This window comes from Strix uralensis, chromosome 3 (assembly GCF_047716275.1).
Source record: "Strix uralensis isolate ZFMK-TIS-50842 chromosome 3, bStrUra1, whole genome shotgun sequence".
NCBI classification, from domain to species: domain Eukaryota; kingdom Metazoa; phylum Chordata; class Aves; order Strigiformes; family Strigidae; genus Strix; species Strix uralensis.
Genome location: NC_133974.1, coordinates 60,224,945 through 60,241,943, shown reverse-complemented (window position 1 = coordinate 60,241,943; position 16,999 = coordinate 60,224,945). Strand labels below are relative to the sequence as shown.

At 38.7% G+C, this 16,999-nt stretch overlaps 1 protein-coding gene across 3 annotated transcripts in view; it reads right to left on the bottom strand.

Annotated features, from left to right (window-relative positions):
- TRMT11 (tRNA methyltransferase 11) overlaps positions 1 to 16,999 on the bottom strand; it is a 29,622-nt gene that overhangs the window by 12,196 nt on the left and 427 nt on the right. Inside the window, exons 2-10 of one of the 3 annotated variants that reach the window (XM_074862441.1) lie at positions 13,779 to 13,844; positions 12,973 to 13,046; positions 10,144 to 10,225; positions 9,957 to 10,049; positions 8,621 to 8,755; positions 6,792 to 6,948; positions 2,624 to 2,704; positions 1,779 to 1,943; positions 318 to 390 (exon numbers count right to left, since the gene is read on the bottom strand). In XM_074862441.1, coding sequence (XP_074718542.1) covers positions 318 to 390; positions 1,779 to 1,943; positions 2,624 to 2,704; positions 6,792 to 6,948; positions 8,621 to 8,755; positions 9,957 to 10,049; positions 10,144 to 10,225; positions 12,973 to 13,046; positions 13,779 to 13,844 — 926 coding nt within the window. Of the gene's footprint in view, positions 1 to 317; positions 391 to 1,778; positions 1,944 to 2,623; positions 2,705 to 6,791; positions 6,949 to 8,616; positions 8,756 to 9,956; positions 10,050 to 10,143; positions 10,226 to 11,009; positions 11,029 to 12,972; positions 13,047 to 13,778; positions 13,845 to 16,999 lie in introns of those variants that run through there. The other 2 variants (XM_074862442.1, XM_074862443.1) reach the window with 2 other exon arrangements.

Here is a 16,999-nt window from a genome sequence, read left to right as displayed (position 1 = left end):
GACTGATTTTGCAGCTTGCAGGAACTGAAGAGAACTGTCTGAGAACAGGAAACACAAGGTAATGGTGGCTCACAGAGACAAGAAATAGGATTTGAAATCTGAACACATACAAATGATAAGCAGGGAGAACAAAACCAAGAGGATTTCAGGAAGTGTTTTGCAAACAGAACAAAAAAAGCTTTTCTTCTTTAGTTATTATTACTATCATTCTTTTAAACTGCTGATAGCCAACCAATAAATAATAAAAGATTCTAAAACTGTGACTGGGTTTCCATTAAGACATTTATATTCTACAACAGGCGAAACAGCTTACCCACCTTCTTTCAGCTGACTTAACTGTTTCCTTCTGTGAACCTGTTCTGCGAGTAGCTTCTCTGATACCATATGGTGCTATACAAAGCAAATGCATAATGCAGAGATGAGAACCTCATCCTTTGGCCAAATAACATACAATTATATTATGCATACACAACAGTGCACAAACAGTGGCTTACACAAAGTTAAAAAAAAATAAAAGCTTTTACAGAGTAAAAGTTGGTAAGGGTAATTTCTTCAAGATCTATTAAAAACTTCTTGCTCTAAAAGCTTACTTTAAAACTGTTGCAAAGAAAGCCCTTCAGCTGTAAGAGGCTTCTAGCGGTCTACACTACAAAGGACAATGCTTTTCTGGTTTGTTCATTAAAAGATATTCCTTACATTTCCAACATGTGACAAATAATCCCACCCTTTTGTTTGACAGACACAAACATCTCCCCTATAGCACTTAGCAAACCTTTTTCAAAACTGAACTGTATATATTGGAATTTCTTGCCAACACATTACACAAATGGTAATTCTCACATAGACAGATACGAAGAGCCAGAGATGGCTTTTCCTCATACATTTTTGCACATTTCTAATAGCATAATTACTTATTTCATATTCAATACATTTGTTTTTGGAGACTTGTTTCAGCATTATGGAAGCACCAATATCACCATTTTGAAAACGCGTAAGTTGTGACACAATTTTCAAACTCAGTTCTAAGTCATATTATTAGTATACATTGTCTTACTGACAAACAGGACAAATAAAAGTTAGCAGGCAACCCACAAAGGAAAGTCACACTCCCTGTTCCTAATTAATATGAATGTGTCATCATAAGAGCCAGCACTATAGATCAGAAATTGCTGTATCAAGGTCTTTTATTTATTCCCTTAGCCTCTACTCCCTCTCAGGCATGACAAATGGTGTTAAGCACATAGGTTTCTAAAAAAGCGGAAGATCCTTTTAAACCACTAGTACTTCTAGTAGTTAAGTGTATCAGAAACGCATTTAAAATTTCTCTTTGGAAGCATTCCAGGAAGCACTTAATAGAAGTCTCCAGAAGTCCATCAGAGCTGCATGGCAGACTCCAGTGTGTTGCAGATGAAGTCCTAACAGCAGCACGAACCATTCTGATGAGAAGTCTCCGTGCATCAATAAAGTCATGCCTTTAGTGAATGAGACTTCTTCAAAGGATGATTTTCAGCTATATTGATTTCTACTGGTGAACATAATAGCCTCTCCATGGAAGAAAGGATTATCATCAGCTTTGTTACACGTTTATAACTATCCTTAAAAGAAATGCAGAGATGTCAAATACAGATCCAATTTCCACAGTGCTGCTCTCAACAGTCATCTTTTGTAATATGGAAACGGCTGATCTGAGAATTCATCAAGACATTAAATCAATGTACATAGACATAGGCAATAATCTTTTAGTCATTGTTATTAGGCAACAAAAAGCATTAACTTACGATCTGTAATGATTGCATCAAAAAGCATCCCTTTTCGCCATATTGGTCTTGAAGAATCAGAAACTAGTGCATCAAGGTAGTATTTCTCTAAACCATACTGTCGGAGATTAGCTCTGATGTTTTCATCTGGCCCTCTCCATTTCTGGTTTTTTCTGCTTGCCTTGCCTGGGTTGGGAGTCGGGGGCACGGGACGGAAAAAAAAAAAAGCACACTCAACAACAAACTAATTTATAGGAAAAGCTTTCATATACTCTATCACTTATTTTAAAGGAAAAGAATTAAATGTCATATACAAAACCAGAGTTTATATCCTGCCTTATTCTGCTCACTGTCACAAGTATTTGCAATAAACTTCACAAGTAGCAAGGAATAGGAAAATACATGAGAAAAGTTCTGCTGCACCACCTGCACAGGGCATCACAGAACACATTTATAAAAATGTCAATTTGTAAGATGTTCTCACTATCCCTCAGTCATAATTCTGTTCAGTAAGTCAGATATAATTTGCACTGCAGTTTTTCAGAGAAGAAAGAATGGGATTAGGCTTCCTGGGTTAGGTTACAAGAAGCTTCACACATCAAAGGTTAAGAAAGCACACAGCTGTTGTAATTATTATTTGGAACTTTGTTTTGGTTTTCATTATTCCTTTTATTAAATATTTCCTGCTTAAAAAAATAAGAGAATATCTTAGCTAGGATACGTGAAAATTGGTCAATAAAAACAAGCATGACCAAATCTTGCGAAGATTTATGTTACTTTAAAATCCACCAAGTATCCCCCATTACCATCGGTAGTCTTAAATTCCAGAGAGTTAGATTTCAGTGGCTTAGAAATACATAACATACCTAATCCATGGATTGTGTTGTAATCTATATCAGTACCACACACATATGCTCCGAAGTGTGCCGAGGAGATTAGAAGGCCACCTATAAAGGGAAGAAAAGGAAAAAAGTATAAACTGCTGTCATAAATGTTATCTGTGTTAGGATTTTTTGCTCAGGAACTTCAGGAGTTTACACCAGTAGCACATTAGACTCAAAGCTAGACCCAAGAAGAAAAAAGAAAGAAAAAAAAAAATTAAAACTACCAATCAGTTAGAATTACTATACAACTATAATCAGAGATAACATTAAATCCCTTGCTGCTATACCTGATCTTCCCTATCTTGCTATGCACTATGTCACTCCTTGTTTCTGGAGACTGTTCTTAGGAGTTTGTTTATGGTTTTCTGTGTTTCAAGGCAATAAGATCCTTTAATCATTGTATGAACCAAAACTTTTAATTCTACTTTGCAAGCAGCAGAATTTCAAATTGTTGGCAAACAATTTGAAAACATCATCACCAAACAAATGGCAATTCTACTATGTCTGTTCTCAGTCTCCTTAACTGTGTCTAAAATCAATCTTGTATAATGTGGCCATTCTCTGAATAAGAAGCAATGGTCAAGAACCTTGTAAATATAAGTATCTCCCGTGTAAACAGCAATATAAAAAAAGTTTCTGTAATTGTTTTGTAGTGTGAAACCTATATACAGATGCATTTTTTCTGTGAGTATGCTGCCTATTTTGTCAGTACTTTTATTAGCGTGCTAATCCTGCAATAAAACTAACTTTTTTAATCACTACTATTGTGATCTGCTTTCCTCATTAAAAAAACCCCACAACTCTATCAAAAAGGCATGTGTGATTTCCCCTTGAAACTAGGCAATGGTCAAATAGCCCACAGAAAAGAGCAAATGACATTATCTCTTTAACATCTTTCAAATGAAAAAGACGACTGACAGCAGAAGATTACCAAAGGCTGTGTTATTGAGTTGTTAATAAGGAGGTATGTAGCTAACAGAATGGTTTAAAACAGAACAGTGACTGAGGACAAGGCTGTGAACCCCACACTACTGATGTCAACTGCTTACGGATACAAACAGTCCTGCTAAAATAAAGGGGACAATTGCTGCAGGATGAAGAGTTGACCAGCACAGGGAACAATGTGCAAGTTGGCTGTGTGGGTGACACCAGCTCTCCCATTCACTGGCAGCATGGAGAGGAGCATCTCAGGTGGCTGCACTACCTCGTGCCACCCACTCAGCACCAACAAATTCCTAACATGCCCTGTGTGCACAGGTTAAAGATCCCATCTCAGGGCACTAGAAAACTCCTACATCATATACTAATGAACTCTACCAAAACTGAAGGTGAGGGAGAAAGAAAAAGAAAAAAAAATTCCTCTGCTTTTTCTTGTGAAATGGATCAGGGAAAAACAAGGTTACTCACCCCAGAGGAGTCACCCATTTCCCTTCTCGGCTGCAATCCCTCAGAACAGATGGGCAGTACCTCCAGAGGGTCAAGACAAATTTAGCTAGCCCTGACCCCAAGTATGGCATACCACCCAGTCCTATAAAAAAAGTAAGAAGAAAGTACTTTGCCCATCTAAGAAAGTTTTTAATCACAGGGAAAAAGAAGTTAGGAAAACATGAACTTACAGCTTTTAATAAATCTCAGCTGGTACTAGTTCAATTGTGTTCACACAGAAGCTGCATGAATACTTAAATACTCTAATATGGCCAGCCCTTTGACCTACTGTATCAAACAGATGTATACAAAGAGTTAATCAGAGAATTACTGTGTCCCCTGACGGCTATTAGCAGAATGATGATGGCACAGAACTTCATGCTTTTCTATCGTATACTATTTCCCCCATCTCTTCAGCACAGATGAGGGTCTGCATACCACTATCCTCCAGGATGTCAAAGAAAAAATTCCTGTCACCTGCAATTATGCAGTATCACAAATTGGCGAAGGGAAAGTAGGGACAAACATCTTCCAATGGTACACACAATAAGCTTACTGAGATAACCAGAACAGATGGTCTATGAGGAAGTATTCAGGTAAAAGACTTATTTTTTCAGAAACCTCCAGGCTTCCTTCTGCCCAACACTGAGGAAAGAATATCTAAACAGTTTATGAAAGTTAAATCTTACGACTCAAAAACAATCCTGGCCATTCCAATTCTGCTTTACAGAAAAGGGGAATCAAGTCTCCTAAAGCAGCCTGGTCTAATGCACTTTTCATTCCAAGGACAAATTCCAATTGTCCACTCTTGCAGTCATGTGGAAGACTTATGATTTGGCTAATCCAGCAAAACCAATTTGTTTCCAAGAAGCAAGCACCATTTTGCAAGGCCGTTCTAATTTGCTACTAGTCACCTTCTCAGGAGAAAAACAAGTCAGGTATTAAAACTGTACCAATAAAGAAATCTGAACCGCAGTTTCTTCAAAGTGCTCCTCAAATCCTGAATGTACATTCTTTCCAAATCCATCAGCTCAAATCCAGTGCATCACTCTCAACTCTGAGCCACCTCCCAAAATTCCAGTGGCAGAGCACTGTTACACTGACAATCTTGAAAATCCTCTAAAGGACCTCAAGACACTGTTGAAATTCCTGGGGTTTACTCACCAAAAGTAGGTGCAAAAGCCACTGTTTAGTTGTTTAGTCATAAATACACTTTACTGACAAACAGTGTGCCACCCAGCATCTCCAGTGTCCTTATGTACCTTTAATCTTCAGCCTGTATATTACAGCTGTCTAGTGCAATAAAACCACAAAAATTGCAATTCAAATTATTAGGCGATTTGGGGAGAATTTTGTATATGTTACACTTTTGAACTGAAATAAGACTTAACATTTATCTTGAATTTCCATAGCTTCGCCACTTCTATGTGATTTTTCTTCCTCTAACTTTACCCTTCCTTTTTTTTCTTTTCTCCAAATTTCACTCCCAAGAGAATGAATGCTCTCAGAGAATTTTGTGTGATTTAGGTTTAGCAGATTTTTGTAAAAGGACACAAAACCATAAACACCGAAATGAAACAAACTGCTTAGAGATGACGTAGAGGAATTTCCTCAACCTTTCAAAGAGTACTATCCATCTGCAAGGAACACAAGCACAAGGAGGAGGAGGAAATATCATAAGACATTATTATGCACACAAAAAATCAGGTCATATACAAAAAAAAATTTAAGACAAAAACGTACAGTTCACTGAAGCCTTGTTTCTGAAAATATTATATCCCTGGTCTGTTTTCTATTGTACAGAGAAGCACATGCTGATAAGAATCTGTCCTACTAGCAACCCTGTAGTGTTATCTTCTCTCACCCTAACTTCTCTGCAGTGAATTCTCTTCATTCTCCCATAATGTAATTATTTTTAATTGTATGCATCTCACGCATGGTCTTCTTGATCAAAGTCTAGCAAAATCCAGGTCAGAAACAGCCTTTGTTATACTTTTGAAGAAACTACTATAGGTAGCTTAACAAAATATACTTTTGTATGATTAAATGGTACAAGCTGACACAATAGGTCTTCTATTTCACCTACAAAACAGCTGAGTTTCCCTTAGGTAAGAAGTACTTCTATGCCACACACAGTAATACGTGGAACAAAAGCTCCCCCTCCTGGCTTAACTAAGAAAAGTTCAACTGGGGGCGAATACACGGTGTGAATAGTATTATTCTAAAGACAAGACATGACGGTACAAGGAACTGATCACTATTGGATGCTATGACTTAAAGTATTGCTATGTCATGTTATATAGCCATAAGTGCCCTCAGCATGCCTCTAAATAGCCACGTCCAAAAATGCTGCTCCTTGTATCATTCTGAAAGCAGCTGCAGGGAGTGCTCTAGCCAAATTTCAGTTCTTAGTCACTTTGGATCTTAAGCAGTCCATGACACACATGAACTGGTGTTTAAGCCATGTTACATAAAATAATACAGTGAAGGTAAGACTTGTAAATAGTTTATTTTACACTTCTGACATCTTCTGAAGCTGGTCTCCTTCCCCCAAAATCCCTTTCAAGTTAACAAAACATTCATTTTATAATCACCATTTTGCTTTTTGTATCTTCTCAAATATAAGCCGAGCACCAGAAGTCATTGTGCAAGGTAAAAGTGTGGTGCAAGCAGTAACACAATCTCTCAGTTTTTCCTGCCAGTAGAAAAAAAAAAAAAAATATACCTGTTCCAACAAATGGATCGTATACAACATCATTGGGTTTTACTCTCCCATGGTTTGCCATAATGAAAGACAGGCAGGCATCCATGCTCGTATTTCCAATAAAGTGTCTCTTTTTTACACTGTAGGACTCTATCAGTTCTCTTTGGCCATCTGCAATCTGTTGAAACATTTAAAATCACTGTCAGGTCTTAGATACAAGATATAAGCAGACAGGCTAACAGACTTGTTTAAGTGACACCATCCAACAAACGGTAACTCTTCATTTCATAACACATCACCTTGCTTTCTGCCATCTGAAAATATGACAGACAACTTTGCAAGCAACAGATAACTTGGTTCAACACCTAAATAAATTCTTCAACACAGAGGTCAAAAATATACAAACTATTTAGAGTGAAAATTCTTCTGAAGAAATAACAATTAGAGCAACTTTGCTATTATTCTAGGTATCAGAAAAACACTTCCTGGCAATTCAGAGTTAAAAGTATTTCAAAATTATGAATAGTAGAAATACATGTTAACATGTGCGTGCACATACAAACACACATGCTTAAGGTCACACAGAACTTCCACCTTCACTGGCATTTCTGTCACACTCAAAATCTAAATTTAGGATAGCAATGACAGATCAGAATTTACTGGGTAACAAAACCCAAATGCTACCATTTTTACATCAGACTTCCAAAACATGTTGAAGAGGACCAAAGCAGTCTGGAAGAAAACATGCTCAAAAGCTCTTCCAACACTATTCCCCAGCTCCAATCAACATCAGTCTTACTGGGTAAACAAAATACACCTGCCTACTTTTCAGGTTGGTTTACTCGTTTTTAAACGCTTCAGGAATCCAGCACAGATGGGACAACAGCTGCAGTGTTTTTCAGTATTGCCACAACCCAGGGCGCTTTCACATTAATCACAGGCATGGAGAATATTCACAGGTGCTAACAGAACACTTGGATCTCCAACCTCTCTGTACACAAGTTCCTGACCATAGCTGTACAACCTCAGCAGGGGTTCTCCCTCCTTCCAGCTGCCCTTGACCCAGGACACTGCAGGCACATATTCCCATCAGAGGCCAGTGTCATTCTGGAAAATGTCCTTTGGGGAGTCACTTTTTCCTCACAAAAAATAAAAGACCAGATCAGATTTCCTCAGGATATCCTAACGCAGCAGGTTTGGAGTGCATATACCCAACAGGAAAGAATGTTTGTAGTAAAGACCTCAGATGAGAAGCTCCACACAGTTTTTGAACGTGGTTCATACTGCACAGCACTGCACTGCCAGTGTCCCCTCAGGCGGGCATCTGCTGGTGGGCTGGACCTGCTGATGTCCAGTGCCTCAGGGATCAGTCTGCGCCTTTCTGTAGAGGTGCCTGTCGGGACCACTTGAAGCACTTACACAACACTCCAGTGGGGCTGGTGCAACTCAGCAGGGCCACAAGCCATCCACAGCTCCTGTAAATCTTTCTTCATGTTTGAAACAAGCTGCTGGTGCTTCTAGCTCCATCTGGGCCCACAGTAATATAATACACCACCACAGCTGTGCAGTCTCACTGCTGTCTTGAGTTCCCTCAGCAGAAAGCAACATAAGGTGTGATCCCAGGTACAGCTTTGGTATTTTCCACCTCTAAATTGCTCAATTAATCTGCCTTTTCCTAGTCACAATAAGGACGTTCAAGACTTGCATCAGTGTACTATGCATTGACAGATTCAGCCATAATTATATTGTCTGCTTCCATTAAAACCCAACACAATTTGTTACATTTAAATTGACAAACACTTTCCTGAAAATACAAGCTCGTAACAACTGAAGTAAGCGTACTTACGCACCCATCTACCAAAATACAGATGGAAGGGGTCTTCTGGAACATTATTAGGATCCATTCCATAATCTTCCAAAATCCAGAATATGTGTTCTGGATTCTTTAAATTTACTTTTCCTTTGAATGGCAGAAATTCAAGGGCCTATACAATAAACAGAGCAAAAAATAACAGGGTCAAATTTTTTAAATACACACCCCACAAAAAAATAAAAATAAAAAAACAACCTACAATTCCACTTGTGAGAAATTATAGATTATCACTAAAAATACATTCTCAATTTTCACTGGATTTTTGAAATGCCCTTCTTGTGAATAAAGATAGCTCAAATGATTTAGGATTAGAAATCAGGAACCATAACATTTTTTATTAACTGAACAGAACCCACAGAATCATAGAACAGTTTGGGTTGGAAGGGACCTTAAAGATCATCTAGTTCCAACCCCCTGCCAGGGGCAGGGACACCTTCCACTAGACCAGGTTGCTCAAAGCCCCATCCAACCTGGCCCTGAACACTTCCGGGCAGGGAAATCCACAACTTCTCTGGGCAGACTTCAGAGGAAATGAAGTGTGCACATTAATTATGTAATTTTCAAGTTATAAAAACAACACTTATGATGAACAATGGGATTTAAAATTTCAGTGATGAGCAGCTACACCAATTTACATACTCAGCATTACTTCATGTACACAAAAACTTAACAAAGAGGAAAGGACAGCTGCTATTAATACAGATAATTTCAGTCTCTGTAAATGAAGTAAACAGGATAAATAGCTGCTAAAAACAGAATGTGGAAAAGCAAAAATTAACAGTAAGATAGAAAAATTTCCTAATTAAAATACTGATACAGTTAAGAGGAGAGCACAAGTGCAGACAAGAACATAAGGACAGAACAGGAAATCAGCACACAATCCACAGCTTGCAGCTGAAGTCACTGGACTGGCTTGTTCCACATTCTGCAACAATGCCTAATACGGAGATCGAGCAACAAATTTCCTAAAAATCTAGCACCTAACTCTAGCCATATGAATCTTAGAGTTTTGAGCAATAAGCTTCAGTTTCCCCAGCACACTGGGCTGAAATCGACACTAATACTTGTTTTGTCTTTGTATATACTTTACATGGTCTGTTTAGAAAAAAAAAAAAAAAAGTAGTCATGAATTCTGAGGAGAATGTTAATTCAGACACAAAGATCTCATTTAGAGATGATAAGACATAAGCTGTAAACTGCTTTAAGATCTTCAGGAAACCCAAACTTAAATACACTCTAGACAACACTGGTAGCATGGAATAAGAACAAAGTGAATAGATTAAATGTCAAAGTTTTCTTAAACAGCTACTTACATCTATCTTTTTTATTTTCTGTGCTTGGGTCAGTGTTTTATTAAATGTATGAATATGTACTTTGTAAGTAGAGTCTGTCTGTAGATATGGAAGCTGAAAAAAAGGCAAAGACACTTTCATTAGTACAGCTGCAGTGCTATTCATTGGTATTAAGAAACCATATTATCCAGATTCTTTATATGCATACCATCTTGTCCATTGGATAGTTCTTCAAAGATGCATAGAGTTCCCCTGCAGACCTTCCATGACCCCACAGTTCAAATACAGACCTGAAAGTACAAAGTTTTTTAGAGTGCAGTCATATGGGGGGGGGAGGAAATACCTTGCAGATACTTACTCCTTTTAACCTTCTTGACCGATGCATTTAGGCTTTGTTTTATGAAGTACTGAAGTGCATTATTTAACTCTTAGCACATGCTTAAGTTTTGTTGTAAAGGGACACCAGTTTAGGAATTAAAAATAAGTGTATTTCAGCGAAGCTTTTTTGTTTGGTAACATATAGAAAATGGTAAATTTCAGTCTTAGTACCCCTGAATATCACCAGACCTTTTTCTGACACACAGTGATACTAGCGAATGAGACAAAATTTACTTGCACCTATCAATTTGATGGGGTAGACAAAGGCTAAAAAAAGGTCAAGAACAGACTTTTGAAGTGTTATGCTACCCTGGAGTAAAACAAATCATGAAACTGTAACATCTTATGTATGTTGATATCATAAGATGTGGTTATGATATCTGTTCTTTTCAGATGTTTAAACACTATGCTACTTTACACTTTTTTTGTTTTGTTTCCATATTGCTGGCTGTAAGAAAAGCATTGCCTTGGAAGATGAGTTAACTGATCCTGCTGTAATGAAGGCACAACACCACATCATAGACCTTTCCCTCAACATTCAAATATCCAAACCGAGTGGACTTTCTGTACACAAGAAAGAAATCTTTTTAGTACAGGAATCCTAGTGTCACTGCATATAGTGTCTGTCACTGCATATATTGCTTTCAAAACACACCATAAACACAGCCTTTAGGGATTAGTAGTGCCATGTACTACCTCTTCAAAGATGACTCCTGAAAAATCTTCAAAATGTTCAAAGGTTTAGCTCACTAAAGCAAAAATAGAAGAGAACTACATTTTATTAAGTGACAATAGCAGATACCAATGCCCAGTGGTAAGTCATTTTGTTAAAGTATTCCTTTCTTGAATAAATTTTTTAAGGCTTCATTTCTAACCTGCATTTACCCGGAAAAAAAAAAAGGCATTTTTCACAGTGTCTAATTTTTTTCTAAAAGCAGCTGCTTCTATCCACTGTGTGAATTTAAACTGTATTTCTAGATGGAGCAATGGAAATGCTGACAGTATAGGCTGTACTAGAGAGAACCAAATATTCATCTTTGAATTTTATTCAATTGTTGAAGAAGCTCCAGCAATAACACCTTCAGGCCCACTTCTTACTTTTACGCTTACATAGGTATTGAAAAAACCCCACAAAACGCTGGGGAGATTTTATTTAGATAAATTATGCTTCAGAGCTTTTAATATTCATTATCATTGCAATGGAGATGCTCCAGCAATCTTACTCTAAAACTAACATATCTCCCCACAACCAGTAGCAGACCAGGAAAAACAGCGGGCCAGGTATGCTTTCTACATAAAATAAGCATACATTAGTTGAAAGAATATGGTGTATGGAACATCAGCAAGCTGTTTTGTCATGTTTTATTTCCTTAGTTGTCTACAGCTGCTTGAAGCGCAGTACAGTTTATCCCCATTGGAAACATATTATCATAAGGACAATTTTGTATACTTGGGGTTTCTTTAGACAAGAGCATACAACCCAAGTCACTGTAGGTAAAACTGAATACCTGACACAAGAAGCACTCAACAGGGACCATGCAATGCTCTGCAGAGGTGCCCAAACTAACCCTGAACAGGACAGCACAGACAAGAGCCATCATCAGAGAGCCATACCAGAGCTAAGCTGCTTCTCATCCTGAACCATACCTCTGGGGTATCTCTCAAGCGTCACTGGAAACTATGTTGTTCAGGCACGTCTAAATAGGACCAAAAACAGAATCACAGAATTGTCTAGATTGGAAAAGACCTTGAAGATCATCCAGTCCAACCATCCACCCAACATTAACAGTTTCCAACTACACCATATCCCTCAGCGCTATCTCAACCCTACTCTTAAACACCTCCAGGGATGGGGACTCCACCACCTCCCTGGGCAGCCCATTCCAACGCCTAACAACCTGTTCTGTAAAGAAATGCCTCCTAATATCCAGTCTAAACCTTCCCTGGTGCAACTTGAGGCCATTACCTCTTGTCCTATCGCTTATTACTTGGTTAAAGAGGCTCATCCCCAGCTCTCTGCAACCTCCTTTCAGGTAGTTGTAGAGGGTGATGAGGTCTCCCCTCAGCCTCCTCTTCTCCAAACTAAGCAACCGCAGTTCCCTCAGCCGCTCCTCGTACGACATGTGCTCCAGACCCTTCACCAGCTTCGTTGCGCTTCTTTGGACACACACCATTGGAACAATCACTCTCTGGCATATTCCTGTGCTCCCGAATTTTGTAGAAGGACCTCTGCTGCAGTGGTCTGAGCTGAGGACTCAGATACCAGCACTAGGAGGGTGACACAAGAAATGACTACCCTTCCCTTCCAAACTTGATTTTCAGTTTTTATGTATTATCTTTTTATCTTTTAATTCCATACACATTTTAAAACAAGCAACTAAATAAACATTATGCAAGATGACTAAAAAAATCAGTGACACTCCAAGACAAGTACTGGCTCTGCAGTGAAGAATGCAGTCTCAAGACCCTGCGTTGATCGCACACTAAGTAAAGAGGATGGGCATGCTACATAATCAGTCCTACAGGCTCCAGTAACACCTCCCCAATTCTAAAGTAATCAGAGACTGTTTATTTTAAGACTCCATACAAAATTAGTATTTGCCACAATATAGCAGAACAATTTTCCACCATGTTATTATTTACATTTTTCACCTCTTACTTTGCACATACTGTCCGTTTCATTAGTCCCCTTGCCATCTCTTCTGAAGGAATACTGAGAATCCAAAATGGAGACTGAAATAAAGAGAAGATAAGTGATGCAAATACCTAGCTGGAGGAAGTCACATGAATTATACAAATACACAATTCTGTTCTATAAAAACAGAACATGCATGTTAAAGATTAAAAAAAAGAAATCTGTTAACTGTACAGAGAACATGAGGATAAAACATTCAATCTGATGTAAATCTGTATACTCAGCTTGAATGTCTGAGAAATTTTAATAGGTATTTCGTTTTCCCACCACATCTTTGACCTGGTAAATTATTATTACTTGTTTATGCTTCTCTAGATTTTCATCCTCTAAAGACTCAAAACACCTCATTACAACACAAGTAATAACTAAAACCCAGTAACATTCCCTGACTAAGCATTGAGACCAGAATCGTACAGCTTCCTAGTTTCACTCTTCCAGATACGCCGTCTCATCGATTTAGAGGCAAACACGAAATTCAAACTCCTGCTGAATGTTTTCACGTTCAGCTATTCTGAAAAGAAAGGAGAGCCTCCCAGCAGATGGCACTGCTTCTTGTCGCACCCTTAAATGAAGACATCCCAAGGTGCATTCTGTGCATTACTCAGTTCTGAATATTTACTAAAATTGAGAATTGCTCATTTTTAAAAGATTCCTTATTTTTCTAAGAAACTTCAAAACGTATTCAGCTACCCACATACAATAAAAATACTATAAAGAACATATTTGTATACCATACACGCACTCAAGTAAAATATTTGGTCACCACTTACATTTACATGAATTTCCTGCTCACTGCTGAATTGTCCACCGTAAAGCGAGAGCAAAGATGTTATCTCCTAAAGTGAAAATATAAAGGTTAGGCTTTAGGAGCATTAACTAATGTTCAAAAGAAAGAGAGAAAGAAAGAAAAAAAAAGCCAAAAAAGGCACAGCATACCATAAATTCTAATGCAGACAGTGACCTCCATAGGGATTATGAACAAAATGTTAGATATTGCAACAGAAGAAAGAATGGTGTTTATTACCAACTTACTGTGGGAACTGACAGTGAAACACTTAAGGGTTGTGTGGATAGGGCAGAGGTTCACAATCAAATTCAGCCTGTACGTACTGTTCATGAACTGAAAAAAATTAGACTCTCCTGCTGTAAAAGCAGCTGATTACCTTTCTCAGAGTTCAGTTGCAAAGGAACAAGCTATGGTTAGGTTATGAAAAGTTGTACAGCATACAATATAGTAAGATCAAGTTAGGCAAATTTCAGTAATCAAATCCTACCATTTTGCACTTTCTTTTTCATCAAAATCTTCACCGTTCAATCCTACACTCTCACAACAATATTCCTCTTATAATATTATTCTATGTATTCTTAAAATATTTTTCTAATTCATATAAAAGAGATGTCTCATTGGTAACACTCTGACCCAGGGCTGGGCCCAGCACTGAGCATCATTTCCTTTTCTGTTACCTCCCTGCTTTACAGGCATCTCAACGGTTTTGTTCCATAGGTGTCTCTTTCAGAGTAAACTAAATCAAAGACCATATGTAAACTGAAGATGCAAAACAGCAAATCTCCAAGAAACAAGCTAGTAAGTAATAACTAGAAAAATGCACCCACTGAAAAGGTTTTTGAACTGAAATGAGAGGTGAACATTGGGGATGTTTCTCATGCAGCGCCTTTGCTAGAAATGACACACTGCAGCCTCTGAACATTACTGCTGGCAAAACATGGAAGCAAATTTTTATATTGGCTTAGATTTGAGCCAAGGGGGTAAATAAAAAGATTACCACGAAGTATCCCAAAAAACAGAGGAAAAGAAAACCCCTACATAACACTAACACATGGCTTTAGTGGGACATTATCCCATCTATTTCCATCTTTCCATTTGCATAGAAAGGACATAAGAAATGCTGGAAAAAAACCAGGGATTTTGCTCCAGAATAGAAGTTTATGTGTAACTGTTTCACTGTATGGTCCTGGGACAGCAAAAGCACCTGAGATTTTACACATTTTTAGTAGCATCTCCACACACTACCTGTAATATTATCCACAGGAAAGTGACAAGAATGAGAAGCACAGAAAACATGGCCTACGAGGAAAGGCTTGGAGAGAAATGCAACCATGACCTCTACACATGCTAAAGGTTGCTGTGATAAAGGAAGGTGATAATCAGTTTTCAAAGTTTACTACAGGGGAGATGACAGCTCCAGGTTCAGACCACAGCAGTGTTCTGGATAAGAGGTTGGAAAGATCCTTCCAAAAGTAAAGGCCAAAGCACTGGAACAAATCTGCATGAGGATGGCATGCATCTATCTGCCATTAGAGACACCCTGTGCTGGAAAAGAGGATGCCTGGTGTTACCTCTCAGTATCTGACCTAACCAAAGAGAGATCCCTGACTACAGAGCACGCTTTTTATCGACTAAGCAATATGAAATACAGAATATTATTCTACAGACACTTGAGAACAAATGTGGACTTCAAGAAACACCTTCAGCTATTGTGCTCTACCACCACCAGAAGAAAAGCAGTGCTCGCCCTATGTGAAGGCATGGTAGAGATGGAGATCAGGAAACTGATCTGGCTGAAAATTCTGTGCGTGTTTCATTAAGTTTTCAGACAAATCATGTCCCTAAAGCAGCTCATCGCAAAGCCAAACACATGGCTGAGCAGACACCAGAGTACAAGAAAAGGGAAATGGAACTGCTTTCTTCAGCAGCTATATCAACCAAGAGTAACTACAACCTTGGGGAAAAAAAAGCAAAGCCTTCTATGTTACATATATATCATCTCTTTTTTTAATTAATCCAATGCCCTTGCCTGAAGAAAAATTGTGTTGATTATAAATATAGAATAAATTCATGTTCCAGTCCCACAAAGCAGATAGTAAACAATAAGGTACAAGAGAACGCCTTAAAGAAAACAAGGAAAATAAATAAGATGATGCGATACTCATGAAATATTTTACAACATATGTATTGATGACCTACCAATTCTAGGAAATAACTCTGCATTTCAGCACGATTTTTAAACACTAACATATTACCCTGGGTATCATATTACCAGCTCTTCAAGATGGTGCCCACAAGAGCAGGTCAGAACTTGTTACAGTGTTATCAAAATTTGTTACAGTGTGCAGTAACTCTGTAAATCATCGCCAGGGAAAAAATAATCACAAGCAAAATTTACAAACAAAAAGGTTTTCTTATAAACACTGAAATTGAGACTATGCTAAGCTAGGCGTTCACCAAGGACCCATAAGAAATACCAGGGAGCTTAGGGTAAGTTACAATTATATATTTTGTTAACAAATTCTGTGAATACCACTTAATAAAACCAATTTAGTGACCGAGAACACACACTGCACCCTAATTTTGCACCCAGCTAGCATAAATGTGTCAATGACAAGCAGACTGCAGTACTCTGGGCAGGACGTGCTGGCTCCCACACCCGGCATCCTGCCATCCCACCGCTGAAGCAGGTCTACTCTCTGATCCTGCAGCCGGGCCAGCACGGCACAAACCCTTCCGACCGCATGGAAACAAACGCTCAGAACCAACAGCCAAAGGTGAGCAGTCCTCAGAGCCACCGGTGCGACACAGAGGACGCCAGCCAAGGCCTTGGAGACCTCATTCCATCATGGCCCCCAGTTCTAGGACTTCAGAGGGGCCTCATCCTTGCTGCTCCCCAAGCCTTCCTCCAGAAAATGAAGAAATCCACACCCTCCTGCCTTATGCAGCTCCATAAACCCCAGGGACAAAGAGGACCTCGCACGTCACTGGGGCAGCACCAACACCTTATGTACCCACACCACATTGGCGGGAGCAGCTACGTAGTTTAGCTAAAGTCCTGACTAAAAGTCATCAAAACAAGACTTCAAAAACATTTTTGTAAACCCGTTTTTTCCTCCCCGTTTCCATTTCTTATCTGGAGCCCCAGGTGCTTTGCTGGCCACCTCTCCTAGCTCCACAGGCGGCAAGGGAAGCCTTAAAGCC